At 35.3% G+C, this 27939-nt stretch overlaps 1 protein-coding gene across 2 annotated transcripts in view; it reads right to left on the bottom strand.

Annotated features, from left to right (window-relative positions):
• LOC111514251 (UDP-glycosyltransferase UGT5) overlaps positions 1-27939 on the bottom strand; it is a 46857-nt gene that overhangs the window by 13165 nt on the left and 5753 nt on the right. For both annotated transcript variants that reach the window (XR_012467122.1, XM_074181620.1), the window contains exons 2-5: positions 20812-21062; positions 17267-17482; positions 8841-8986; positions 3622-3841 (exon numbers count right to left, since the gene is read on the bottom strand). Coding sequence is in view for 1 of the 2 variants with exons in the window: in XM_074181620.1 (XP_074037721.1) it covers positions 3622-3841; positions 8841-8986; positions 17267-17482; positions 20812-21062 (833 nt within the window). In the remaining variant the exon portion in view is untranslated. The remainder of the gene's footprint in view (positions 1-3621; positions 3842-8840; positions 8987-17266; positions 17483-20811; positions 21063-27939) is intronic.

Here is a 27939-nt window from a genome sequence, read left to right as displayed (position 1 = left end):
TACAGGGTGTTAAAATAAAAATTAAAAAAAATTTATTCGTAAATATTTCAAACATCCTTCACCTAATTTTGTTGTAATCTGTCAATGGTATTCATAACATTAAGGAGCTAATTTAGCCCGAACGTGATTCAGTTTATTAAGTTCAGTGGCGTCTCGAGCGGGATTTGAACGAATATTTTTGACTTAAAAATGTACGCCACTTACTTTTGTGCAATTTTTATTATTTCTTTGAATTGAGCAATCAGAAATACAACTTTTTTGTCTTTTGATTTTTTTTCGTATCTTGCTTAGTTTTTAAGAAAAAAAAGTCGACCTAATTGCATATCCCTGGACCTCACAAGGAATAATATGGGGAGTTGAATTTTTCTTCTGGAATCTATTATTTTTATAATTTTTCATTACAATTATGTAACAATAACAACAAATATTAAATAAAATTAACATCTAGACTAACGAATTGCACTAAATTAAGTGTTGGAAATGGCCTCCTTCGGCTTCAATACAACCGTCTAGCCGCCGCATCATTGAATTTCGCACTCTTCTGAAAATACCATAGATAATAATCAAGGGTTGCCTTGGAAAGCGATTGCAGCATTTAATAAACAACTTGACAGTTGTCAACTTCATAAGCTTTTAATTTATAACTGTTATATAAAGTGTGTTTAGTGGTTATTTTTCGAACCATTTTTGCAAAACATGGTTCAATTTACTAACAGTGAAATGGCAGACATTCATTTCTGTTATGGAATGGCTCACGGAAACTCGAATGCTGCAAGATGCATTTACCATGAAAGATTTCCTCAGCGTGTAGTGCCTAATAGAAGAACTTTTGTACGTCTCCATGCGCGACTTTCTGAAACTGGCAGCTTTAAAAGATCGACGGTTGTCATTGGAAGGCCTGCAACGGTTAGAACAGTTCAAATTAAAGAAGCTGTTTTAAATGAGATTGAAGTAAATCCTCATAACAGTACTCGGAAAATAGCAGAAGAACTGAATATTACACATGTCACAGTGTAGCAGATTTTAAGAGCCCAGCAGCTATATCCCTATCACGTGTAACGTGATCACATGTAACGTGATATAACCAATATTGCCCAGTGATTAGCCTGTAAGACTAACTTTTTCTAATTGGTTACGCGGTAAAATGCGAAGAAATCCAGGTTTTCTAAGTCGAATATTGTTTACAGATCCACACGCCTTGATAGAAAATAATTTTCAAGAACAGTTTTCTTTTAATATTTGGGTTGGAATTGTCGGTGACTCTCTCATTAGGCCTCACTTCCTTCCGCCTAGACTTAATGGAGAAGAATACCGAAGATTTTCAGAATTTGTCGTCCAGTCATGGAAAGATTCCGGATGTGGTGGTCGAAGTAACCGAGATGGTAATCTTAAAGGTGTCGGCGAAGTCAAAGGCCAAAAAAATCAATACAAAGGAATTATGCCGCAACGAATTAGTCCACGTGGACTGAAGAATTGACGGTTGGTATGAATAATTTTTACTAACCGAGTTTTATGATTGGCTGACGAGTCATTAAATTAAATTTGAAGTCATGTTACGGTGACCAACAGAATGTAGCGATGAGTACCGCCGTTGTGTGTGTTATTGAAGGGGAACTGCTGGAAGGTAGGGAGCACTATATCTTTTACTTGAACTATACATGCACGATGGTGCTCCACCATACTTCAGTGTAGTGGCACGGCAATTTTTGGATGGAAATTACCATAATCGCTGGATTGGGAGAGCAGGCCCACACCCATGGCCACCTCGCTCGCCCGAAATGAATCCCTTAGATTATTTTCTCCGGGGACACCATGAAGCGTTGATTTACAAAACTGGTATTCAAAGTGATTATTATGTCACATGAATAATTAATTCATGTGACATAATAAAAAAAAATACGCCAGGTATTTTCAGAAGTGTGCGAATTTCAATGATGCGGCGGCTAGACGGTTGTATTGAAACCGAAAGAGGCCATTTCCAACACTTAATTTAGTGCAATTCGTTAGTCTAGATGTTAATGTTATTTAATATTTGTTGTTATTGTTACATAATTAGTAATGAAAAATTGTAAAAATAATAATTACCAAAAGAAACATTCAATTCCCCATATTATTCCTTGTTAGGTCCAGGGATATGCAATTAGGTCGACTTTTTTTTCTTAAAAATTAAGCAAGATACGAAAAAAATTCAAGAGACAAAATCGTTGTATTTCTAATTGCTTAATCCAAAGAAATAATGAAAATCGCGCAAAAGTAGTGGCGTACATTTTTAAGTCAAAAATATTCGCTCAAATCCCGCTCGAGACGCCACTGGACTTAATCAATTGAATCACGTTCGGATTAAATTAGCTCCTTAATGTAATAAATAGCATTGCCAAATTACAACAAAATTAGGTAGAGAAGATTCAAGATATTTATGAATAACTTTTTTTTTAACACCCTGTATGTTGAGAAAGAAGGATTTGCGCACGCATGTTTATATGAACATTTCGTCTTGAAATTACCTAAAGAATCGTCTGGTTAGTTTATGGTACATACTTAATTAACATCCTGTATGTCCTTCGAGCGCAATTTTTGGATGAGGGAGCGAAAAGAAGTCGCTTGGGGTTAGATCTGATGAGTAAGGTGGTTGGTCAAGCAGTTCAAGCCGTAATTCGTGGATTTTCTTTTTCTGCAAATGTGGCCGTTTTCCCCCAAGTTATGCCTTCAACTTGTCAAGTAATGATGTGTATTATGATCTTGTAATGGTTTTTCCTTTTTGAAGATAATCGATTTAAATAACTCCATGACTGTCCCAAAAAACAGTCGCCATCACTTTCCTAGCCGAAAAAACAGTTTTTGCTTTTTTGGAGTCGGTTTCCCCTTTGCAGTCGTCTATTTGGACTGTATTTTTGTTTGAGGCGTATAATGGTGTATCCAAGTTTAATGTACAGTAATTAATCGGCGCCAAAACTCGAATTTATTGCGTCTTTACTATGCCAACAGAGCATTGGAAAGTTTCAAACACGTTTTTGATCTAACGTGAGCAAACGCGGCACCCATTTTGATTCAATATATGACAAAAACGTTATTTTGACATGTTCATAACCTCTGCCATCTCTCTCACTTCAATTCGGTGGTCGTCTAGCACCATTTGGTGAAGTTTGGCAATGTTTTCGTCGGTGGTTGCAGTTTTATGGGCGTTCCATACGTTCATCGTCTCCCAAGCTCTTACGGCCACGTTTAAATTCAGATGCCAACAATTTCAGTGAGGTGAAAGATGGTGCAGATTCCCCATACACAGAATCCAACTCATCTTTACCATTACAGTATTTCTAACAGGGTTGCTTGAATATCTGTCTTTCCTAAGTTCCATATAGTTTTAATCAACCGTTATCAAGATATGTTGTTCTTTTATAGATTCAAATATTGATCGTATTAAAGGAACACATTGAAAAGTGAAATAGACCTCAATATTATCAGTCAGGAAATTGAGAACTCTGGTAGTGCTTCTTTGTAATATATCCATTCTTCGACTATTATAAACTGAAACATCAGTAACGGAAAAAGAACATTAGATTTTTGATGTTGTTAGTCACAAGTTCACGGAGAACATCACTATATTAAATTCTAAATTCTCACCTAAAATATCTCTTTGGGGAGCCCACCTCAATATTTTAACGTTATTTGGTTTCTCTGGAATATCCACTTCCCACTTCAGAATTACTCGCTGTTTTATACGGGAAAAAGCTTTCAGAAAAGCATCTCGCTTTTCTTTGGGCAAACTATGGCTCTTTAGGGTAGAGCCCAGACTCATGTAAATGACACCGTCTGGTGATTCATTCATGAACTTCATCAAATCCTGAAAAGTAATCTAATGAATAATTTTGAAAACGATTATGAAGAATCTTAAAAAAAACAATTCATTTTCACTGCTGAAAATGCACACACCATTTTTTGTAAAAGTGTTAACAGGTTTGGAATCCATGAAAAGAAAATGAATTATCAAAATAATAGTGTACCAGGGCCAAAGTATTTGGAAGAGATTGTCATTGATTTTTATTGTTTCTGAATTATTGGCATTTCACTCATTATTATCAGGTTGTTTTGTCCGTTAAAATGTCATGTGCTTTTGTAGCTCCTTATCTCAATAAATATTTAGTCTACTGTATCGTGGTATACACTGATCGATAGAGAATTTTGTACCTTATACATTGATGTAGTTGATTTTTTCCAGATTTGAATTTTTTGCCTATTTTCAGCTCATCATTATACGATGTCATTGGGCGATTTCCGGCCAATTTTTCTCTACGAATTCAGATTGAACCAAAACGCTGCCGAAACAGCCAAAAACATCAACTATGTCATCAACTGGTCAATGATACTGTTCTCTGTATCTGTAGAGTAGGGACGGGAGTGTAGGCCCACAGCATTCAGCTCACATATGACCCATTGTACACCCTTCCAAAGAGTTGTTCTCCTAGGTCATCGTCCATCCTATCTTTTCCAGGAAGGTGGACAGGTCTCTGGGAGACATCTCCTTTATATCGGCAGGTGTAGGCTAAGACTCACCGAACACACACTCTCTTATTGACGATAACTCCAGACATTCGCATAGGACATTCCTGACAGTTTCAACTTTCTTTTTACACATCCTGCATAGAGGTGTGTCTACTAGCCCCATATTGTGGAGGTGTTTCCTTAGTTGACAGTGGCCAGTCAGAAATCCTACTGTTAAGCGTAGATTTTTTCTGGTCATCGCCAGATATTTCTTCGGTGCCTGCTTCCCAGGATCGCCAAGGGTGATCCTGGCAAGATTGCATCCTTTGATTTCATCCCATCTCTTCAGGGATTGAGCAAGGGCCGCTTCCTTAGCTGTAGAGTCGGCAATGCGATTACCTTTACTCCTGTCGTGCCCTTTAATCCAACTCAGGATATTGTTATTATCTACCGATGCTTTAGCTAAATCTTGGTGGCACTCTGGTACTATCCCTGAGGTAACACGTTGTCTGTTCAAGGTTAGTAGGGCTTGTCTGCTATCAGTGCACATTGTTATGTTTTCGCCAGAATTCCTTTCCTTGTTATTTCTTTCGTGGCAATTGAGATACCAGCCAGTTCTGTTTGAACCACGCTGGTGTTTTTTTCCCATTCCCTACTTAATCCTTAGGCTTAATGATTTAGAATACACTCCACATTCTGAGCCTTCTTTGTTTTTTGAGCCATACGTATATATGCGTATTGCATTTGTAGCATCTGACTCTGTGTTCTGTTTTATTTGTATTTTGTAGGGTTCATTAAACACAAACCTGGATTCAATTGCATCCCCGGTTGCCTGTAGTAGAGGTTGGGCAGTAAGCGCTTTTCGCCATAGGCTCAGCCTCAATTGACCCATTCCTACTTCGAGGTTTACACCAGCCGTACGCAATCGTAACATAACATGGCCATTGATGCAACATCCTTAAAGTACTGGTCCGGACCAGTAATTATTTCCGTTGTCGCGGTTGGTGTTGTTCTTATGGCTCCTGTGATGTTTGAACAAGCCAATCGCTGAATTTGATATAATTTTTGGATAGCCGTTGCTTGTAGAACTTTCGGTCCCCATGCAATGGCTCCGTACGTTTACATAGGTCTCATTACTGCAGTGTAGATCCAGGTAACCACACGGGATGAAAGACCCCATGCGCGTCCCACTGTCCTCCGACATTGCTCATGAGCCACATATGCTTTTTTTGCTCTACTATGTAGGTGAGAGTTCCATGTTAGCTTTCTGTCGAGGATAGTACCAAGGTATTTTACCTCTTCAGAGAAGTTTAGTTTGCTTTTCAAGATTTCGGGAGGTTTTAATCCCGATAAACTTCTTTTCCTGGTGAAAAGGAGCATCTCAGTCTTCTTGGGATTGATCGACAGTGAGTGTTCCTTACACCATGTTTCTATTAATTTGATCCCATCCCGCGCTCTATCGCACATTGTGTTCACGAATTTGCCGGTCTGCAAGATAACTATGTCATCTGCATATGCAAATGAGTAGAATCCATTATTGTTGAGGTTATTGATTAGGGTATCCAGAACTATGTTCCAAAGAAGGAGTGATAAGACCCCTCCCTCATGACCAGGCCTCTCACTGTGATGTCTTCTACATTGACCTACTCACTGCTCTACTAGAGTGCATCTCAAGTATCCATTCTTCTACTACCAAAGGTACATTCCTGAAGTGTAGTTAGGAAGGTTGTTTTATCAAACGCTCCCTCGATATCTATGAATATACCCAAGATGGATTCTTTGTTGTACAATGATCTTTCGATTCTGCCAATCACATGGTGAAGGGCCGAATCAGTAGACCTCGGAGTATATGCATGCTGATTTGGATGAAGTGGGTTGAGAACTAGTACTTACTTCATCTCTTGTGTACGGCTCACATAGCCTCTCGATAGTTTAAAAAAAACGATAGGAGACTAATTGGTCGGAATGATTTTGTTAATGTGTAGTTCATCCTACCTGGTTTGGGTATAAGCACTACTCGTACTTCTCTCCACTTACTGGGAATAGACCTCAGAGCCTTTAAGAAGAGCCCCGAAGTGGGCGACCAGGAGAAGGATTTCAGGACCCTGGTGCGAGACTAACCCATTAAAAACAGTGCGTGGGATAGCGGTAAAACTGGGCTTCAGCTCCCATGCGGTTTCTGATGCTGGCATGTTTCACAAATCACCGTCCAAAAATAAAAAAAAATTGAGCGTCAAAGTTCCGCCCCATCCATCATACTCTCCAGATCTTTGCCAACAGACTACCATCTCACCGGTAGACCCAATCAAGACCAGGCACAAACGGCCATCGTCGACTTCATCAAATTTTGAGCACTCAATTTTTATGCTAACGGAATTGATCAACCTATTTCAAATGGGGCTCATTTCGATTGAATCGAATAAATCTTCATTGAGGTATTACAGTTTAATAAGACCCAAATCTTATGGAACAACTAATATTACACTGAAAAGGCATTGCTTGATATGAATTTCCAAAGGAAATGTCCAAGGAATCTATATGGTTGAAAGAAGCTGTAATATTTTCGAGGTAAACGATAGAGTTTGGGTTCGCGATTTTAGACATGGTTCTGATAAGTGGTGTCAAGGTATCATTATTGATGTTCTTGGGAAACGAAGTTTCAAAATTCGAACAACTGAAGGAATGATATGGAAACGTCATTTAAATCAAATTAAAAAGGATTTTACACCTGTGAATACATCAGCAGCGTGTAACATCGATATCATTTCTCGTTCAGACTTACTTGTAAATAATGTAAATACTGTACATGTAGATAGTAATGATAAGGTGAGTGAAAACAGTAATATAAGTGGTGATAGTGGCGGTAAAGATAACGAAAGTGACGATTTTGATCATAATAATCGTTCATTGAGAAGAAGAAGCCAAATTAAACCTCCAGAACGTTTTGGCTATTAATTATGTTTTTTTTTATTAATTTTATTGTATAATATTAAAGGGAAAGGTGTTATATATGTACAGCTGAATCACTCTGTATTTGTGGTCAGGATAGCATTATAAAAACGAAGTATTTTTTTATATTTTTTATATTCTGATTTGCGACCGACGATCGCAGACTTTCCTATTTTCAACAGTAATGAATAAACTCTAATTCAAATTAGTTGGATTTTATTCACATCATTCTGTTAGGATATTCAAATTATTATCAAGACAGAACAATTTTACAGATGTGAAAAAAATGGTTCATTAGATTTTCACCGTACTGCCACGGTGAACAACAAGCAACTTAATGGAAAATCCGAAGCACCATCGCAATAAAAAATACAGATCCTCATTTGAAATTTCAAAGGGGAAAGTGCCTCAAGTCCGACGTCATGAGAAAAATTTCACGTTTTCGACTCGAATAAGCTAGAATTTGAATAACCCTCTAGATTCGAGAAGAGTTATTGGATCTTCAAATAATCAACTCTTTCAAAAATACAGTGTCACCATTAAAGTGCGCACCATATTCGAAAAGTTTTAATGAAGTTCAACTACGGCACTTGTTTGTGCTTTAAATTTAACTCATGATTATGCGGCGAACTGCGACCCACTGACGTTCAGTGTTTGTCAAATTCAACTTTTTTTTTTTGAAAAAAATTGAAAAAGGACATTTCTAGATCGAATTTAAAAAAAGGTACTTGAAAAAGTTGTGTCTACGGCAATTTCATATCCATATGCCAAATTTTATGCAACTAGGATAAAGTTACCGTTTTGCTTATTTTTGACAGATATCCCCTTTATTTTAAAAAACAAGTTCGGTTAATTGTCATCAATTCATCTATACATAACAAACTCATCATGGAGTTTAACTTCTCTCATAAAATTTTACTTATACGGACATTTTTAGAGAGAAATTAAAAATGTGCTATAAAAATTCATTCCGTGACAAAGTTGTGATTTATAAATGAATTGTGTATTTATTATTATAATGTTATCCAGATTGGTACTCTCGAAACATCGAATTTTTACCTTTCATTCAATATATTGTGTAGGAATCCTGTGAATGATATCTGATTCAGTTCCATGACGTATGTTTAGAATACAAACTGAATAGAGAAAAGTGTTTTTTGTATAATTCAGTGTTCATATAAAAGTATTTGTTTCGAAACAATTTGTTTATATGAGAGTAGCTGGCTTTTTCTTCCAGTTTATGTATGAAAGTTACTTCTTTGCATGATCTACAAATCTATGCATGCAGTTACTTCTTCCGAAATTGATTGCTTTCTTCCTTTCTTTGGAAGATTTCCACATTTTTTTGTATCAAGATGGAGTAGTAGAAAGCCAAAAACTTTCTTTCCTGAAATTATAATATAGTGACTTACATCTGGCAATGGTTTAGGATCTTGAACGTGAATTCCACCAACTTCTATGACAGCAGGAACCAAAGGTTTTGGTAAGTTCAAACTGAAGTGCGTATTTGTCAACATAATACTGACGTTGTACATAATATCTCCTCCTTCAAGTAAATCTGAAAGAAATCAATTTGAAAAGTTTTATAATTAGGGTTTTCATCAACCTTGTTTGGGTACTTTCACCTACGACAATCTGAAAAATATAAAAATTGTAATGTACTCGATACAGATGTAGACTTTTGAGTTATCTCCGATAATTTACTGTGAAAATTCAATCAATCAGAAGAGAGCTAACAAATTATACAGATACTTTTCTTAAAATGTTTCATAGGCTAAAATCTGCCTTCGTCTTCAGAATTGGAAAGAATTAAAATATATTATCAGTTTTCTCTTTGCTGATTCTATTCATTTGTAAATTGTGAATTATAATAATTATATATTAACAATGAAAAGAGAAATGAAAATTTCTATGTTTTTTACCACTTTTAATTATAATTATATGGACATTCTCAAACTAATACAATAAACTAACAATGATTCATTACATTCGCCAATATATACTATTCAGGTAATTGCTTGAGTACCTGAATTTACAGTTCACAATGCGGATGTGCCAATTTAAAAACCGGAGAGTAAATCAAATCGATTTGATCATTTAATAGGTTGCACCCACAATGTTTATGCTTGTAAATTTCCAAGGATTCTAAATAATTGAGTTTGCAACCCTTCCTTGCATACTGCAGAATTTCCGTATCGTTGAGATTCGGAAACTGGTGGTTGCATACCAAGGAATGGTTTAAAAACGTCGAATCATTTTTTCCTTGTCTGAAGGACCTTCCATCTTCAGCATACCGTTTTTGGAAATTTCGTCCCCATTGTCCCACATAAACACTATTACACTCCGGACACTTAAGCTTATAAACTCCAGATTTTTCCAACTTGTCGACCTTATCTTTGTCATTGAAAAGGAAATTGAAATTTGGGGTAATCAAATTAATGCATGAATACTTTATTTTGAAGTGAAATTGACAGATGAAACTTTCAAGATAGCGACTGGGAGCCATTTGGGAAAAAAATTGAATGGAAAGGAGGGTCTTGTGACACATTATTTTGAAGCTTCTGACGAATACTTCACAACCCTAGAATATGAAGTCAATATCTTCACCTACTACAAAATGGCGGAACATTTAATAATTGCGTGAATACATTGACATTTAACTACATAATATGAGGTAATAAGCTTCAAGTTAGTTCAAAAGATGCTTCAAATGATTGCCTTGAACTTCTTGACATATGAACAGCCTATCCGATATTTCACGCCGAACATTTTCGAACACAGTAACGTCAGTATCTCTACCATATTCTATTCTCTGCCGTATATCCAATATTGAAGCAGGTTCAGTTTCGTACACCTTTTGCTTCCAATAGCCCCATAAAAAAGTCCAAAGGTATCAAATCTGGCGACCGGGCTGGCCATTCTATAGGACCTCGACGGACAATCCAACGACCGGGAAAAGTAGTATCAAAATAGTTTCTTACTTGTCTGGAGTAGTGTGGTAGTGTTTCATCTTGTTGGAATACAATATCCATATCGAAATCATTAGGATTCGCTTCGACGATTTCAGTGATGAGAAGGTCAACAGTAGTTTCCAGCATATTCAAATACAGTTCCCCTGTTGAATTTTGATCAATAAATAGAGGTCCTACAATATGGTTTCCCAACATTCCTGCCCAATCGTTTATTTTTTCTGGATATTGGGTATGTGTTTCCCGGAAAACGTGATGGTTTCCGTTATGATATCGCAGAATTCTGTTCTTCAATCAGGGTCATCTTCAGTTAATTGTCTCCATACAGTAGAAAGAGACACCTCACAAACATTCGCGACGGAATAAGTAGACTGTTCAGGATTTACTACCATCCCACCAATTATTTGCACTTGCTGTTCTTCCGGAATGGAGGGATGACCTGAGAGCTTTTTGTTATGTACACTACCGGTAGTTGTGAATTTGGATACAAGTTCCCTTAAATATTTTCTACAGATAGGACGATTCGGAAAACGTTCATTGAAAATCCTTTCGGTCTCGTGAAAGTAACGTGTCTCACCGTAAATAAAAATCGCTTCAATTTTTTCTTCCAATGGACGAGAATTGACCATTTTAGAGATTGTTGATGTGGTACCTTTCTACTAGTAAAACCGAAAACTAAATGAGAATATTCTAACTGAACAATGATGTTCATTGTCGTCTTGACATTTTTTGTCGTTTTTATAAACAAAAAATAATTTAACAAACCTCATCGGCTTGTTGGAATTGCCATATGGCAGATGAAAATGAATATTCCTAGAAATATCGATATTAATGTGTTTGTCTTCAGGAAATTATTAAATGTTCCGCCATTTTGTAGTAGCTGAAGATATTGACTTCATATTCTAGAACTGTGAAGTATTCCTCAGGAGCTTCAAAATGATTTGTCACAAGACCCCCCTTTCCGTTCAATGGCGCTCAGTCGCCATCTTGAAAGTTTCATTTATCAATTTCATTTCAAAATAAAGTATCAATGAATTAATTTCATTATCCCAAATTTCAATTTTTTGAATTGAACCTTTCAAAAAATAAAGGGGGGACATTAAAGAAATGCACTGTACCAACATATGATCGATATTTTGAAAAGGTAATGTTTACTGGGTGGTCCATTTCTCAGAATTCTCCAGAAAACACGGCAGCCTCATGAACTCATTTCATTCTGATCATTGTACTAGTTTGTAGAGATCCTTTAATATATATTTATTATATTTTTCTGAATATAGTTTGGGTTGCCCAGTACCTCACAATCGCATACAACCTGGAGGACTGTTTCTTTGCTGCACTGTCACCAGTTGAGGTCTCCTTTATTCAGCCCTACTTTTTTCAGAAGACCTCTGATGGTACACTCATCAATGAGTCCTCTGTATCGACTGGTAATATTCTGGGTGATATTCTATTGATCATTTTACATTTTATTCAGAAAACACTTCATAGTGAGATTTCCACTAAACAGTTTTATAAAAACGCAACACGTGTTTCGCCATAGAATGGCTTCTTTGGGCGAGTTTAGTAAAGACACGTGTCTTTACTAAAGACACATATCTTCACTAAAGACATGCGTTTTTGTAAAACTGCTTAATGGAAATCTCACTATGAAGTGTTCTTTGAATACTTTATGATGGATTTTCATCATATATTTTACTTGTTTTTGTGTTCCTATGTAAAAGAAAGTACATGTTCATTATTTTCTTGTTATCACTGTACATTCCATTGTATTTGTTGTTGTTTTCGGTGGTCTACTTTCACAATCGTTCAAAACAAATCATTTCATTGTTATTCAACTTCATAAACAATATGTATCTCAGTTAACAACCGATAAAAGTACAATAAAAAAACTGAAGGTTTATTTTAATATTTATTTTGAGTCGATATATATCTAACCAGACTAAATGTTGACAGTAACATTCCATCATCATTAGCAAATTGTTGTTGATCATGAAAAATAGTGACACGTTAACTGAAGGAATGCTAACGAATGAATATATTTATTTTGAAGCTTTATCTATGTAAAGTTATTTCTCCAGCAATCTCAGCATGAACGATAGCACTCCGATCTCCGATAGGTAGTGTATTTGTTTTTCAAAATTGAAGCCTTCATGTATTCTGTATATTTTTTGAGAGTAGCTTATTTTTTGAGTGTGCTCGATAGCGATATAATGTGTTTTGTACTTGTAGCTAGGTTGAAAAATAGGAGGTGACACGTGAACATTTATGATTCATTGAATAATATAATATATAAAGCATACTTGTTGAAAATTATTTTCAAAAATCAATTTCGTGTATCTTCTATTACATTCAAAAAGTATAATCCATCCCTTACAATAAATACACGATTGCTGTACTAATTGCTGTACTAAAGCAATGTCGAAAATCGTTTTGAAGAATTTTAATTCATAGATAACAGATTATATTTCAATAGCAATATGTTCAGCATCTCATTATCCGACACGATTCCTAGATATTTAATACATACTTTCAATTTTGCATTCATGATGGTAATCCTATTATCTAGGATAATCGATTCAAAATGAGGAGATTAACATTCAAGTTCCTGGAAGGTATGCAAAAGGTATGCAGTATAATGAAAAAGTCCCTTTCAATACTCATCTTCTGGTTCGACCAATATTTGTTGCTATATACAGCGCGATGATTGTTGGTTAGCCGTATTTCGGGAAATAACAGGATCCATATCCAGGAAATTGGCAAATATAGGTTTCTCAATATGTTTCATGGAATGAAAATGAAGGCGCTCTTTCAACACTTCCGGTTATACCGGAAATTTGAGAGAATGAAATTAAAGCATGAATACATTATTTTGAAGTGAAACTGACAGATGAAACTTTCAAGATGGCGACTGCGCGATATTTGGGAAAAAATTAAATGGAAGGGGGGTTTTGTGACAACTCCTTTTGAAGCTCCTGACAAATGCTTAACATCCCTAGAATATGATTTCAATATCTCAAACTACTTCAAAATGGCGGAAATTTTAATAATTTTCTGAATACATTGACATTTAACTACATCATTTGAGGTAATAAGCTTGAGGTCAGTTCAGAAGATGCTCAAAATGATTGCCTTGAACTTTCTGACATATGAACAGCCTATCCGATATTTCACGCCGAACATTTTCGAAGACAGTAACGTCAATATCTCTTCAAATATTCATTACTCTTTGCCGTATATCTAATACTGAAGCAGGTTCAGTATCGTACACCTTTTGCTTCAAATAGCCCCATAAAAAGTCCAAAGGTGTCAAATCTGGCGAGCGGGCTGGCCATTCTGTAGGACCTCGACGGCTAATCCAACAACCGGGAAAAGTAGTATCCAAATAGTTTCTAGCATATTCAAATACAGTTCCCCTGTTAAATTTTGATTACAATATGGTTTCCCCATATTTCTGCTGAAACGTTAATTTTTTGTGGATATTAGATATGTGTTTCCCGGAAAACGTGACGGTTTCCGTCATGATTTCGCAGAATTCTGTTTTTCGATCAGGGTCATCTTCAGTTAATTGTCTCCACATAGTAGAAGGAGACACCTCACAAATATTCGCTATGGAATAAGTAGACTGTTCAGGATTTACTACCATTCCACCAATTATTTGCACTTGCTTCATTGAAAATCCTTTCGGTCTCGTGAAAGTTACGTGTCTCACCGTAAATAAAAATCGCTTCAATTTTTTCTTCCAATGGACGTGAATTGACCATTTTAGAGATTGTTGACGTGGTACCTTTTTACTATTAAAACCGAAAACTAAATGAGAATATTCTAACTGAACAATGATGTTCATTGTCGTCTTGACATTTTTTGTCATTTTTATAAACAAAAAATAATTTAACAAACCTTATTATTGGGTTATTGGAATTGCCACAAGGCAGATAAAAAGGAATATTTCTAGATTTTTTTTATTAAAACATCGATAAAAATAAAATAAAAACAACAATAAAAATTAGTTGGCGCTCCGGGGCGACTTCATTGATTCCAGTGGCGCATTTGCTTTTTCAGCTGCAGGAAAACCCGGAAAAACCTTCAGCACCACATCATCTGAAGATCTTCATCTAACAATGTCCTCCGTCATATAAAACAAAATGTAGGGTGTCTCCAGAGGCTCCAATGAATTCAATGCATGACCAGAATACTTCGTGACACGACTATCGTCAAACTTAAAACAGTCCGTTTCGTCTTTGACCAAGGCGTAATAATGACCAAATTCAACGCCAGAACCACAGTGAACAATAACTGCATGAATATTATAATAGTGGTCTGCTAGGTTGAAATGTTCATCTATTTCGAACCTTCTAAAGAGTTTCTTGCTTCCGTTAGAGGTTGAGTCTTGTTTGAAAATCATCAGTGTTAATATTAGATTGACTGGTGCCTCAGCTATACTTGTTTCCTTATAACAGTCAGTTAGTTTGGGGCATGTTTGACAATACAGTCGATCATCACCTGATAAAAATTCCATTTTCTGATGATTCAACAATAAACTTTGCACGAACTGATTATTAGTCATATTAGGAAAAGCTAGATGAAGTTCCAGAAATTCACATAAGTTTTCGGTACTTCTTGAACATTCACCACAAAGTAAACAAGTGAGGATTTTTCCAGCAGAAGATTTACAAACACAAGACGAGATGGGCTGTACGGAATCATTCAGTCCAAAGCGATCAGGAGTATTGATTTTGCTATTGTTTTGCTTAAGAAGAGTATTCAACAAGAACCCCAAGAATTCGGAACAATCCTCTTGTTGTCCTAACGAGTATCTAGTGGACTTCAAAGACTCCAGGAAATCGGTTGGAGAGATATATGATACCTTCTTACGAAACTGCAGCTGCATGAACAGGTGTTTGAGTTTGATGAATAAATAGGAAACATTCCCGTTCTCGTTCATCATTAAAACTTCGTTCTTGAAATTCTTCGTCATGAACAATACTTGTAAAATGCTATTCATGTAGCAAGTGTTTCCTAAATTATCCAATCCAATTTTCTTCTCTAGATTTTCAGGACAACTATCTACTGATTCGTAAGGAAGGACATGTTTCACAGAATCTCCATAAGAACCATTTCTCAAGCTGCGATCGATCCTTCCAAGTGAAGAAGGGTTTCGTAGAGGGATCGATTCGGCTTTTGCTTCATGAAGCTCTTCCACTGAAAGGAAACCAGTTCTACGAGGAATGCAACTCATATTTGGGGGGCAAGAATGACCTGAGTCCACTGACCGCACTGAAAAAGAAGAAGGTGGTTCAATCACTTGTGAATTAACCTTGATAGGAGACTGATGAATATCCACATATCTCGGCTTGTTTCGAAGAGGTTTCAGTTCCGTTCTGGAATTAGAGCAATGTTGTGATCAAAATTATGTGAAGGAGGAATAGTTCCAAGTACTGAAGCAGCATTGCCACGTTGAATAGCAATACTAATTCTTTCTATCAAAAAAGAGGTAGAACGGTGATCTTTCGTTGCTTGGCCTATTCTCCTTCCAAGTTCATGAACGAATAACAGAGACTCCGGGCCATAAACACTAAAAGTTTCAACCGCTACTGGATGAAACAGATAGTTGTTTCCAAGATTTTGGTATTTTTTTCTTTTCAATTTCTCGCCAGACAATGCTGCAGTTCCAGCAGACTTGGAACTTTCGGCTAGATGGGAAGCCGCGACCGTGTCAACGCAAGTGAAGTCCCTAGAAATATCGATCTTCAGGAAATTATTTCATGTTCCGACATTTTGTAGTAGTTGAAGATATTGACATTATATTCTAGGGTTGTGAAGCATTTGTCAGGAGCTTCAAAATGAGGTGTCACAAGACCCCCCTTTCCATTTAATTTTTTTTCCCAGATGGCGCCCAGTCGGCATCTTCAAAGTTTCATCTGTCAATTCCATTATTCCGAATTTCAATTTTTTTTGTTCACCCGTTCAAAAAATAAAAAGGGGTGAACATCAACGAAATACACTGTAAATCTTACCTAAAATAACAAAATGTTTGGATGGAAATTGTAGCACCAAACGTCTGCTATTGCGGCAGTGGTATATGAGTTGACTGCAAGGACAAAGGTAGTATCTAAAAATCTAACCGCAGTAGCAAGCGAAACATTTGATACTCAATTTTTTTTCAATTTTATTTTCAATTCGATATAACAAGATACTACATAAACAAACATTATTATAACAGTTATCCTTTATTATCCCAAGGGTTCTCCTAAGCACTCGAGGCGCTTGTTTTGTGCATCCCCTTGGAATAATTTAGGATTTTCATTAGGTAAATAAAATGAATGGTAATTATATTGAACATATTAATATACAGATATCAAAGAAAATATACATTCTATCTAGTTGAATTCTTGTAGGAAATGATAAAATTCAATCAATGAATAATTTTTTCTTCCTTGTTTCGCCTTCTCTAATTTATGATTCATTATCTGGTTCATTTTTTTCTCTCTAATCTTACATTTCACTCTTCGGAGCGGTTGATGTGGCAAGGATCCATGTCTTTATTCATATTTATGTGGTTCGTTCATATAAACTTATATACATACACAAATTACACACGTACAAACATATAATATGTCAATCTTCATCCATATACACAACTGACTTTTAATCAACCATATATATTTTTCATAGTAACTTCATCAATGATAGATAGTTAAGGTTGATGAATTGTTTTATACCAGTTTTATATTTGTTAAATGAGAGGTTTTCTTTCAAACTGCGATCTAGTAAATTGTAAAATTTACTAGTTACATTCAACCCATTCTGTCTAATTGTGTCTCAGGCCGTAAAAGCCTATGTTCGTATATTATACCGAAACTACTTACCAATTCCCAAGTGCCTTTTAGACAATTCATTTCCAGGCTTCGCCGATAAAAATGTGTAAATAAGGTTATTCTCCAGCAACATAATCGTGTTTTCGACACGTTCCCAAAAGGTCAGTCTATCACTGTAGCCCATAAAGTGATTTGATACATACGCCGGATGATCTGCCAATCCAAACAACGACTGAACCCATTGCGGGGCGATGGTTGTTGACAAACCTGAAGATGAAAACTCTTTGTATGTCTCACAAAAGCGATTCCGACTCTGTGGGAATGAATGTTTCTGAATAGATAGCGTGTGAAAATAATTGCACAAAAATTAATGCCCCCAAAGTTTGAAATTGAATAGGTTTATCTGTGTGAAGTGTGAAGTGAATTTCAGAAGTCAATTTTTTTTACTTAAAACAAAACGTTTTTCAGCTCGTAAATAAAGAGAGGGTTTTTCTAGTAGGGTGTCAGGTAGTCAATATTTCCCAAATCTTCTGAAAATACAAAAAATGGCAATCTCACTAAAAAACATGTACAATCAATACCGAAAATTACCCCTTTCGGCATATTCCTCTCGAATCACCCCCGAAACAGTTTGATATTATCGAAGATTCTACTTGTTGTACTTGAAAAATGTATCATTGAAGTATGCTACTCGTCCTATGAAAAAAAGTGTGTTTCCCGCAGTAATGTTTGTTTCAATCCATTAAATGTACAATATAAACTGCCCTCTAAAGGCTACAATAAAACTGGATTTACGGTTCTTATATAGCCACATTAAAAATGTTTGCAAAATAGACAAAACCCTGGTTAGGTTTTTTGTTTCAGCAATTACCTTTCACATCTTTGGAACCTTCTGAGAATCATTTCGAAGATAGTGATGATAGTATTGCTGACAAAACTTATGAACTGTCTTCAGAATGTAGTGATGGAAGTGAAGCAGAAATTCACTCAAAGCAAGCACAAAATATTCAGACGTTAACAAAAAATAACGATCAGCTAGAAGAAGAACCATGAACATTAAGAAAAACACGAAAAAGAACAAGAAATGTTGAAGCGTGGAAAAAGCATACAAAGAAGTTTAATCGGAACTTTGGAAAAAAATACGTGAATGCAGCAAACGAAAGTGGAGAAAAGAACACTAAAGGGTCCATGTACCGAAAAATGCCGTTTAAAATGTTTCACCAAATTCACAGAAGATGAGACGCAATCTATTTTTGATACATATTGGGAAATGGGCTCAATCGAGAACAAAGAAGTTTTATTGACAAGAATATGTTTCAAATCAGCCCCACATACAGATACACAAAATGTGATAGCAAACGATCAAAAACGATAAAATACACTTTTCAAGTACAGGGGCAAACTAGACGGGTTTGTAAAACTTTTCAAAAAAATACTTTGGCAATTAACAATAGGTTAATATTTACGACATCGCCCAAAAGAGATGGTCATGGATTTTTACAAACAGACTAGCGCGGAAAACATGGAAAACAAAAAAAAGTAAAGCAAGAAATTGTTGACGGTATTAGAAAGCATATAAATTCATTTCCACGAGTAAACTCCCCTTATTGTCGTGCTAGGACACAAAAATAGTATTCAGATGGTAGTCTAAATATCGCCACTATATACCGTCTGCATGTAGAGAGATGTACCAAAATAATGAAGAATATGCAAACATTTCAATGTACACAAAAACATTAAATACTGAGACCAACATTGCATTTCACGTTCCAAAAGAAGACCAATGTTCATTATGTACAAATTTTGAAAATGGTACTGAAGAAGATAAAGATAAAATTAGAGAGAAATACGTAAAGCATTTAGAAGAAAGGAGACTGAGCAGAAACGAAAAAAGAAAAGATACAGAAGAGACAAACGAAAATGTAGTATGTTGTTTTGATCTGCAAGCTGTTCTAACGACTCCTTGTGGAGATGTTAGTGATTTTTTTTGTAAAAAAAGATTGGCAAGTTACAACCTTACCGTTTTTGATGTAAAACAGAAACTAGGCTAATGTTGTTTTGGCATGAAGGCCTGGCAAAAAGGGGAGCCAATGAAATTGGAAGCTGTCTCTATCATTACTTAAGTAGTGAAGACTGTGAAAGTGAAAATGTAATATTTTATTCGGACAACTGTGTCGGTCAGAATAAAAATAAGTATATTTTTGCCTTGTATTTATTTTGTGTACTAAATATCGACAAAGTTAAAACAATAACACATAAGTTTTTAGTAAAGGATCACACCCAAAATGAAGAAGACAGTGTCCATGCTTGCACTGAAAAAGAAAAAAAGCGTATACTCAAAAACGGTCCCATATACGTCCCTGAACAATGGGTAAATACCATAAAATCGGCGAAAAAACGTGACATACCATACAAAGTCATTGAGTTTAATACCACAGATATTTTCGATTTGAAAGTCTTATGCGCAGAAATAGGCACAAATTATGTTAAAAATACAAAAAATGAAAAAACATCCCACTCACAAGACAACTTTAAGTCAATTAGTGTTAGATACAGTAAAAAGCAACTCCGAAATCAAGATCAACGTTCAGTCCAGTTGTTTCCTGCTCATAAAAAAAGCTCCCTCTATTGATGCTTCAAAAATTAAACATCTTCTTGAGCTTTGTCAAGTAAATGCTATCAAGTCATTGTATTGGCCATTTTATAACAATTTGGCAGAAAAAAATGACAACAAGAGGCCAGAACAAAGCGAAGCAGACAATAGTAGTGGTTCGGAGTCTGAGTAAACAATTCAAAGTATTTAAAAGTACAAAGTAATAGTATTTTCTTGTGTTCTAATCAACTTCTTGTTATTTTTTATTTCAGTAATCTTATTTAGAATGTAAATTATTTTTAATTTAATCGTAGAGATTGTTAGTAGGATATGTTATGTTCATGAAATTTTCCAAATTAAAACTTAATTAAACATTCCTTTATTTTCATTCGTTTATTAATTTTGTACCTTCAATTGTAACACTCTAAAATCCAAAGTATTTGTATTTCTATTTATTACTGCTATAATGGTTTACAAGTTTTCACCCTGTAAAAAAGTTAATATTCAGTTCAATAATATAACAACTTTATCAAAACTCAAAATATAAAAACGAAATAAAAAAAGCACACGACTCTTCCTGTTACACATACAGTTTTATCACATTTAAAATTTCAACTTATGATATATCTTCACGCACTAAAGTTTAATAGTCATTCAAAAAAATTGGTTATATTCAATCTCGTTTTCCCACATTTTAATTTTTTTGACATGTTACACTCTTGAATTGAGGTATCGATATGTATGTGATGGAATCCGAAAAGATTCGATGAAAATCCATAATGTATTAATTGTAAGATTTCCACTAAACAGTTTCACAAAAAAGCAACACGTGTTTCGCTATACAATAGCTCCTTCAGGCGTGTCTAAACTGAGTAAACTCAAACGCCTCAGTCTAAACACACGTGTTGCGTTTTTGTAAAACAGTTTAGTGAAAATTTCACAATAGTGTTTCTTAAATATATTCTAATACTAGTCGGCAATAAAATATTTCACCAGGTCTTACCTACAGCCGGTATGCCATATTTCTTTGCCAGGCCCATGAAACAATTCGTGTTGAAGAGTTCTATAATCAACAGGTCAAAATGGTTTTTCTCCTTGAGAAAATTCTGAAAATTTTTATGCTGCAAGCCTTGTGTGCAAGTATGATTTGCAAAAGATGCAATGAGATTTGCGCCCATATATCTGTCCAGTCTCGTGCCTGTGAGCATGCTGCTGTCAAGCATTTCCGTCGTGTGATGGTTTCCATCTGAAATACTTAAAAAAAATCCACTTTATTATACAGTGCATTTCTTCAATGTCTCCCCACCTTTTATTTTTTGAACGGGTCAACTAAATAAATTGAAATTGGGGATGATGAAATAATGCATGAATACTTAATTTTGAAGTAAAATTGATAGATGAAACTTTCAAGATGGCAACTGGGCGCCATCTGGAAAAAAACTGAATAAAAAGGGGGGGTCTTGTGACACTTCATTTTGAAGCTCCTACGAATAGAACCCTAGAATATGAAGTCAATATCTTCACCTACTACATAATGGCGAAACATTTAATGATTGCCTGAATACATTGCCTGTCGGATATAATACATTGCCTGTCGGATATAATACATTGCCTGTCGAATATAATCCAACGCCCTTCGTGGTATTAGCCAGGGGAGTAGTTGTTTTCTGATAGGTGTCAGTCCATTAAACCTACTGTGTAGGTATATAGAGACTGGCTGGAACGTTTGAAGTTCCATTTACTTTAGATTTGTTTACGGCCAGTCTTCAAGCATAGCCCACTGACTAATTAGAAAGTTTTCTTCCTTATTCAGAGGAATCGGGCAAATGTCGGATATGCAGTTGGTTAGCACCTAGTCCACGAGATGGAGTGACATTTGTGATGTTCGCTCCAACTTCGGAAGAGGAATGAAATACTCTGAGAGAATTCCGATTTTCAATTGTGGAATATCATTGACTTCAGGTCGATGATGGTCACTATCTTGCACTGATGAGTGGCTAATAAGCCCGAAACCGGTCTGCAAGTGTGCCCGTTCCATTAATTGAAGGTCGACTCTTTCAGTTGTATTGCCAATTGCATATGCAGGACATTTTCTGTGAAAAGTCCTGCACTGACGCCTGTCGGATATAATCCAACGCCCTTCGTGGTATTAGCCAGGGGAGTAGTTGTTTTCTGATAGGTGTCAGTCCATTAAACCTACTGTGTAGGTATATAGAGACTGGCTGGAACGTTTGAAGTTCCATTTACTTTAGATTTGAATACATTGACGTTTAACAAAATAATATGAGGTAATAAGCTTGAGGTCAGTTCAGAAGATGCTCAAAATAGTTTGCCTTGAATTTCTTGACATACGAACAGCCTATCCGATATTCCACTCCGAACATTTTCCAACACAGTACCGTCAATATCTCTACAAATATTTATTATTCTCTGCCGTATATCCAATATTGAAGCAGGTTTAGTTTCGTACACCTTCTACTTCTAATAGCCCCATAAAAAAGGCCAAAGGTATCAAATCTGGCGAGCGGGCTGGCCATTCTGTAGGACCTCGACGGCCAATCCAACGATCGGAAAAAGTAGTATCCAAATAGTTTCTTACTTTTTGGAGTTTTGTAGTGGTGCTCGAGAGTTACAACTGCTTTCAATAGTTTGACTCCAGACTTGATCAGAAGCGCTACACATGACAATCTGTTGAAGATAATTCATGTTTGTTTAAGTAGAGGTGGAAATGTGTTTGAACATATTCTGAAATACACTGACGATTAAATTAACTCATTAAGTTATGGGTTTATTATTTTCAGTTCGTGTTTCAGCGTTAATGAAACTATTGTTTGAAGAGAAGTTTCATTCGATGGTTGAGGAGTATTTTAATAATTATCTTTTCATTGTATCATCTGTGACTGATTGAGAAACATCAAACGAAATCTGTTTTAGAAAAATGAGTGATGAACAAGGAACCATGTCAATTTCCGATTGAAACAGTTTATCTCGGTTCAAAACGGTTCAAAATAAAAATAGTATTATCTGAACGAAGTTAATCTAAAATTGGATGTAGAGCTCAAAAATGTTGAAATATACAGGGTGTTCCATTTGAAAAAATTGAGTTCCACTCATTTTTTCACGAGATCAAAGTATCTGCATTTTTTGAAGACCCTGTATGAGGCATGAAGATCCTCATAGTATCACTCCACTCCATTTCAAATTTGATCGTTTTAGTGCAAGAGAGTTCAAGATTATCAACATTTATAAAAGTTCATGTAAAAAAAAATATCGAAATTAATTTATATCTTCTAAACGGTAATAGATAGGTATAGAAAAATAGTATATGAATTTGTTGACAAAGTGATAATGAATCATAATATAATATTATATACGGGGTGTTCCATTTGAAAAATCAAAGAAGCCGCTACTTTATAGTAGAAGCGACAACGTCACTTCGTCTAAAATATTTTAGGCGTGTAGGTCATATTGACTTATGCATACTGTGGAATTTTCAGGTTGATCCGTTGAATAGTTTGCCAGAAACGGCTAATTAACGCTCATCATGAAAAGCCCTGTAGTTCCCCTATCAGCCCCTGATCAATAAATAGAGGTCCTACAATGTGTTTTCCCAATATTCGTGTCCAAATGTTAATTTTTTCTGGATATTGGGAACATCGAAAACTAAATGAGAATATTCTAACTGAACAATGATGTTCATTGTCGTACTGACATTTTTTGTCGTTTTGAGAAACAAAAAATGATTTAACAAACCTTATCGGCTTGTTGGAATTGCCATATCTCAGATACAGAATATTTCTAGAATTATCGATAGTAATGTGTTTGTCTTCAGGAAATTATTAAATGTTCCACCATTTTATAGTAGTTGAAGATATTGACTTCACATTCTAGGGTTGTGAAGTATTTGTCAGGAGCTTCGAAATGATGTGTCGCAAAACCCCCCTTTCCATTTAATTTTTTCCAGATGTCGCCCAGTCGCCATCTTGCAAGTTTCATCTGTCAATTTCACTTCAAAATAAAGTATTCATGCATTAATTACATTATCCCAAATTTCGATTTTTCAAGTTGACCCGTTCAAAAAATAAAAGTAAGTAAGTACTTTATTTAACCACTTTATATACAGTTGCATATTTGTAGCAAGTAACAGAAGTTTGTTCATTGGATAAAAACTTTAAGTAGATATAAAACTGGACATATACCACAATAGAATATAAACAGAATATACATATAAGAGTAAATAATTTGAAGATAATGTCTCAGTGAGCATAAATCAAATTATTCCACCTTGTTTCACCTTTTCTTCATATTCGTCTAGTGTATAAAAGGAATTTTCAATTAGGAAAAGTTTGATAATTTTTTTGAAACAGAACATGTTGGCCTTTTTTAGATCATCTGGTAGGATATTATATAAGCCAAAATTTAAAGAATCATTTGCCGATTTGGTGAGTCTATATCTGGGTATTCTGATATTGTGTGCTCCTCTAGTATTATGTTGATGAATATCAGACTGTTTAACTAAGTTTGGTAGATTCTTATGGATCTCCACAAGAGTTCTTGAAATGAATAGGCAAGGAAGAGTCATGATCTTCAACTTTTTGAACAGTGGTCGGGCAGTCTCTCTATACTTGGCATTAGCCAAGATCCTTATAGCTTTTTTTGCTGTGGAAATACACTACATGCCACCCCAAAGCAATATTCCATAATTAGGATGGGTTTCTAATAGAGGGAAGTAAGCGATTCTAAGAGTATTAGTGTTGGTAATAAGGCGAAGTTGTCGTAAGTTGAAAAGTGAACTGGACAGATTCAAGTTCAACTGCTTAATATGATTTGACCAACTGAGTCTTTCATCCAAATTAAATCCTAGCAGTTTTACATTATTTTCCACTAGTAGAGATGTACAAGTGGTAACTATTATGTGCTGTGATTTATCATTGTTTAGTTTCAGCCTGTTTGCGGTGAACCACCTTTCGGCTTTCCCCTTGGCATCTGCAGCTAAAGAGATCATGGAGCTGTAATCTTCATGTGAATATATCAGTGTTGTGTCATCAGCAAATAGAACACTTGCATATGGAGATAAGAATGGACTCAGGTCATTTATATATATGATGAACAACAGTGGGCCCAATACGGAACCCTGTGGAACACCAAATCTTATATCCCTAAAACTGGGCAAACTGTTGTTATAAAATACTGCTTGAGATCGATTAGATAAATATGACTCAAGAAGAGAGAGAGCTACCCCTCTAATTCCATAATAGTTTAGTTTCTCTACAAGTATATCATGGGAAACACAATCAAAGGCCCTAGACAAGTCACAGAGAGTAATACCCATGTGGTGACCTTGTTCAACACCCTCAATCAGCCTCTCGACAACCCTTGTAGCTGCACTAGTAGTTGAGCGATTTAAGCGAAAGCCAAATTGTGATTCATCAATGTACTTATTGTCCTTAAAGTATTTGGTCAATCTTTTTTTGATTATTATTTCAATTATTTTTGAAAAAATGCAAATAATTGAGATGGGTCGATAATTACCAGTTTGTGTTCTATCGCCCTTTTTGAATACCTACACGGATTATTTTAGAAAATTTGAAAATATCAGGGAATTTTCCTGTTACAAACATCAAATTGATTAGATCAAAGGCTCAACAATTATGTCACTCACTGCTTTAATAATTCTGCTGTTTAAATCATGAACATTAGGACAGGTGGAGTTTTTTAATAAAGTGATGGCATCTTTAACATCAGCTGGTTCAACAGGTTTCATGAAAAATGAGGAAGAAGGTGCTGGAAAATTTTTGAAATTTAATAATAATAAGGGGGAGACATTAAAGAAATGCACTGTATAATAGAAGTGTAACTTATCGCTGTCTGTACATGGGACATATTTTGAAAAATCTATTATTAACGCAATAGAACTCAAAATAATGCTTCTTTGGAATTTGTGTTTGTTTGTCTGTATGTTTGTGCGCGCTGTTCTCAAAAACGGCTTGACACTTTTAGTTTTTAATTTATTTCAACACGTTAATAAATAAAAATTTCATAACAGTTTGAAAATCACGTCAAATATTTTTTGGAAAAAGTTGCAAAAAAATATTTTTTAGTTTATTTGGTGAAAACTTTGGTGAACTGTGTTTTTTGATTGTGAATTGATTTTCTTCATATATCAAAGAGGTAAGTACATGAGAATTTTCTGCTGTTACAATATCTGGGAAAACCCATAAACTCAAGGCCACGCAAACGGAGCAGTGGACAACAGCTGGTGAATAATAAGTATTATAATTTCACTTAGTAATTATTACCGAAAGACTGATGTGGATACTAGCAATCGAAACATAGTGGAATAGGTTGGTTTAAAATCTCTTCAGTTTTTTTTTAATTTTCACATTTAAATCGTTCAATGTGTATACATTATTGAAGTTTCTTTCATTTTTAATCTATTTTTGCTTCCCTTGCATTCTCGGTCGCAAAAATTTATTTTCATTTTTACAAATGAGCGTTATTTTGGAATATCATATTCATGATTTTGTTTTTTGATATTTTTTTCTTTCTTCAACTGTATAATTCACAAATTTCATGACTATTAAGACAAATCAGATAATTAACTTTGAACCTTGGAAATTAATATATCGTAATCTTCAAAACCTTTCCTTTCAACCCATTATAAATTTAATTCTAATATCATTAATTCGATTCCAGGCTAAAATGATTTGTTTTGTTTACAAATTAGCTCACTTTTTTACCTTTATCTTCATATTTCATACTCATTGTTTTATTTCTTGAACAAATTTATTGAAGAGATAGTAGATAGTAGTAGAAGTAGTAGTGGATAGTCTTATTTTTATTTCCTAACTCATTTAACTTCTTTCAGAATACAAAACTCATTGTCAAAACCAAATGTCAGTTAACAAAAATATTCATTTTAAATATATTCGAATGTGAGTAGCACTTTTGACAGCTGTTTGTATTTGGTGGAGAGGCATAAGTTCAATAATGAATATGAAGTCTTATATCTGGAAAAAGAGAGAGTAAAACACATTACGTTAGAAAGTTTATGAATTACAGCAGCATATCTATGTTTATTTCATACTTATCTACTCTCATAAACTCACTTTTGGTTCGATTTGCATTTCATGTATTTTTCTAATTCCGGTTTCTTATCAAACTATGCCCCGTAGGCAGATTTAAATTTCAATTGACTGCAGTGATAAATCATTTCATAAAGTTTTTTGATATGCCTATTAGTTAAATTAATATCAAGCATCACTCTGCAATTAAACACAATCAGTGTGTACAATATTCCACTTTCAGAAAATGATTAAAAAACCTATTTTATAAACATCATAACGGTTGAGAGGATTTCACAAAAATACAATAATGAGGTGTGGCCCCAATTTATTTCACTGCAAAAACGAGAGCAGGAAGCATACTACCATGACTATCTTGGCATTGTCCTTGATGAAAAACTCACCTGGAACGCTCACTTGGAAAAAGTTTTACACAAAGCCAGACTGTCCCTAAATGCCGAACTGCCTTATGAAGTACTGTTCCCGAGAATAGAGGACTGGATCCTCCGGGAGAAGGAAATATTAAGAGCAGGTGTTTTCAGTCGCAGACCCTGAACAGAGATATCAACCTGCCTAGGAATCAATGCGACTATATTTCAAGCGGAAATTTACGCTATTGAATTGTCAATAAAAATTTTCTCGGACAGTCAACCGGCATTGCAAGCTCTTGACTCCTACCGAGCAACGTCTAAAGTGGTAGCAAATTGCCAAAAACGACTCTCCTCGATAGAAAGACTGGAAAGACTGGTCTGGATTCTTGGCCATACTGACCTGGAAGGAAATGAGGCTGCTGACTCCCTTGCAAAGGAGAGTGCCGCAAGTAGCTTCATCGGACCAGGACCTGCCATTGGCAGCGCTTTTTAAAAATTGGCTTGGCTTGGCTTGCCAAATTGGCCATAGTTCTTATAATTTTCTTATGGCTCACCAATAGTTGACGACAAGCCAGGCTTGTTCCCCACAATAGAACCCCATATACAAGATGGCAATGTACCTTGCGCCATAGTAAACAGTCTTCAATACTTCGCTAGATAGTACTTCCCTGAGATTTATCACAATAAATAGACCTC

This window comes from Leptinotarsa decemlineata, unplaced genomic scaffold, assembly GCF_025532065.1.
Source record: "Leptinotarsa decemlineata unplaced genomic scaffold, Ldec_3_MD MMD2_tig00026314_RagTag_RagTag, whole genome shotgun sequence".
Classification (NCBI taxonomy): Eukaryota; Metazoa; Arthropoda; class Insecta; order Coleoptera; family Chrysomelidae; genus Leptinotarsa; species Leptinotarsa decemlineata.
The sequence above is the reverse complement of the archived record's forward strand: the minus strand, read 5'-3'. Positions and strand labels throughout refer to the sequence as shown.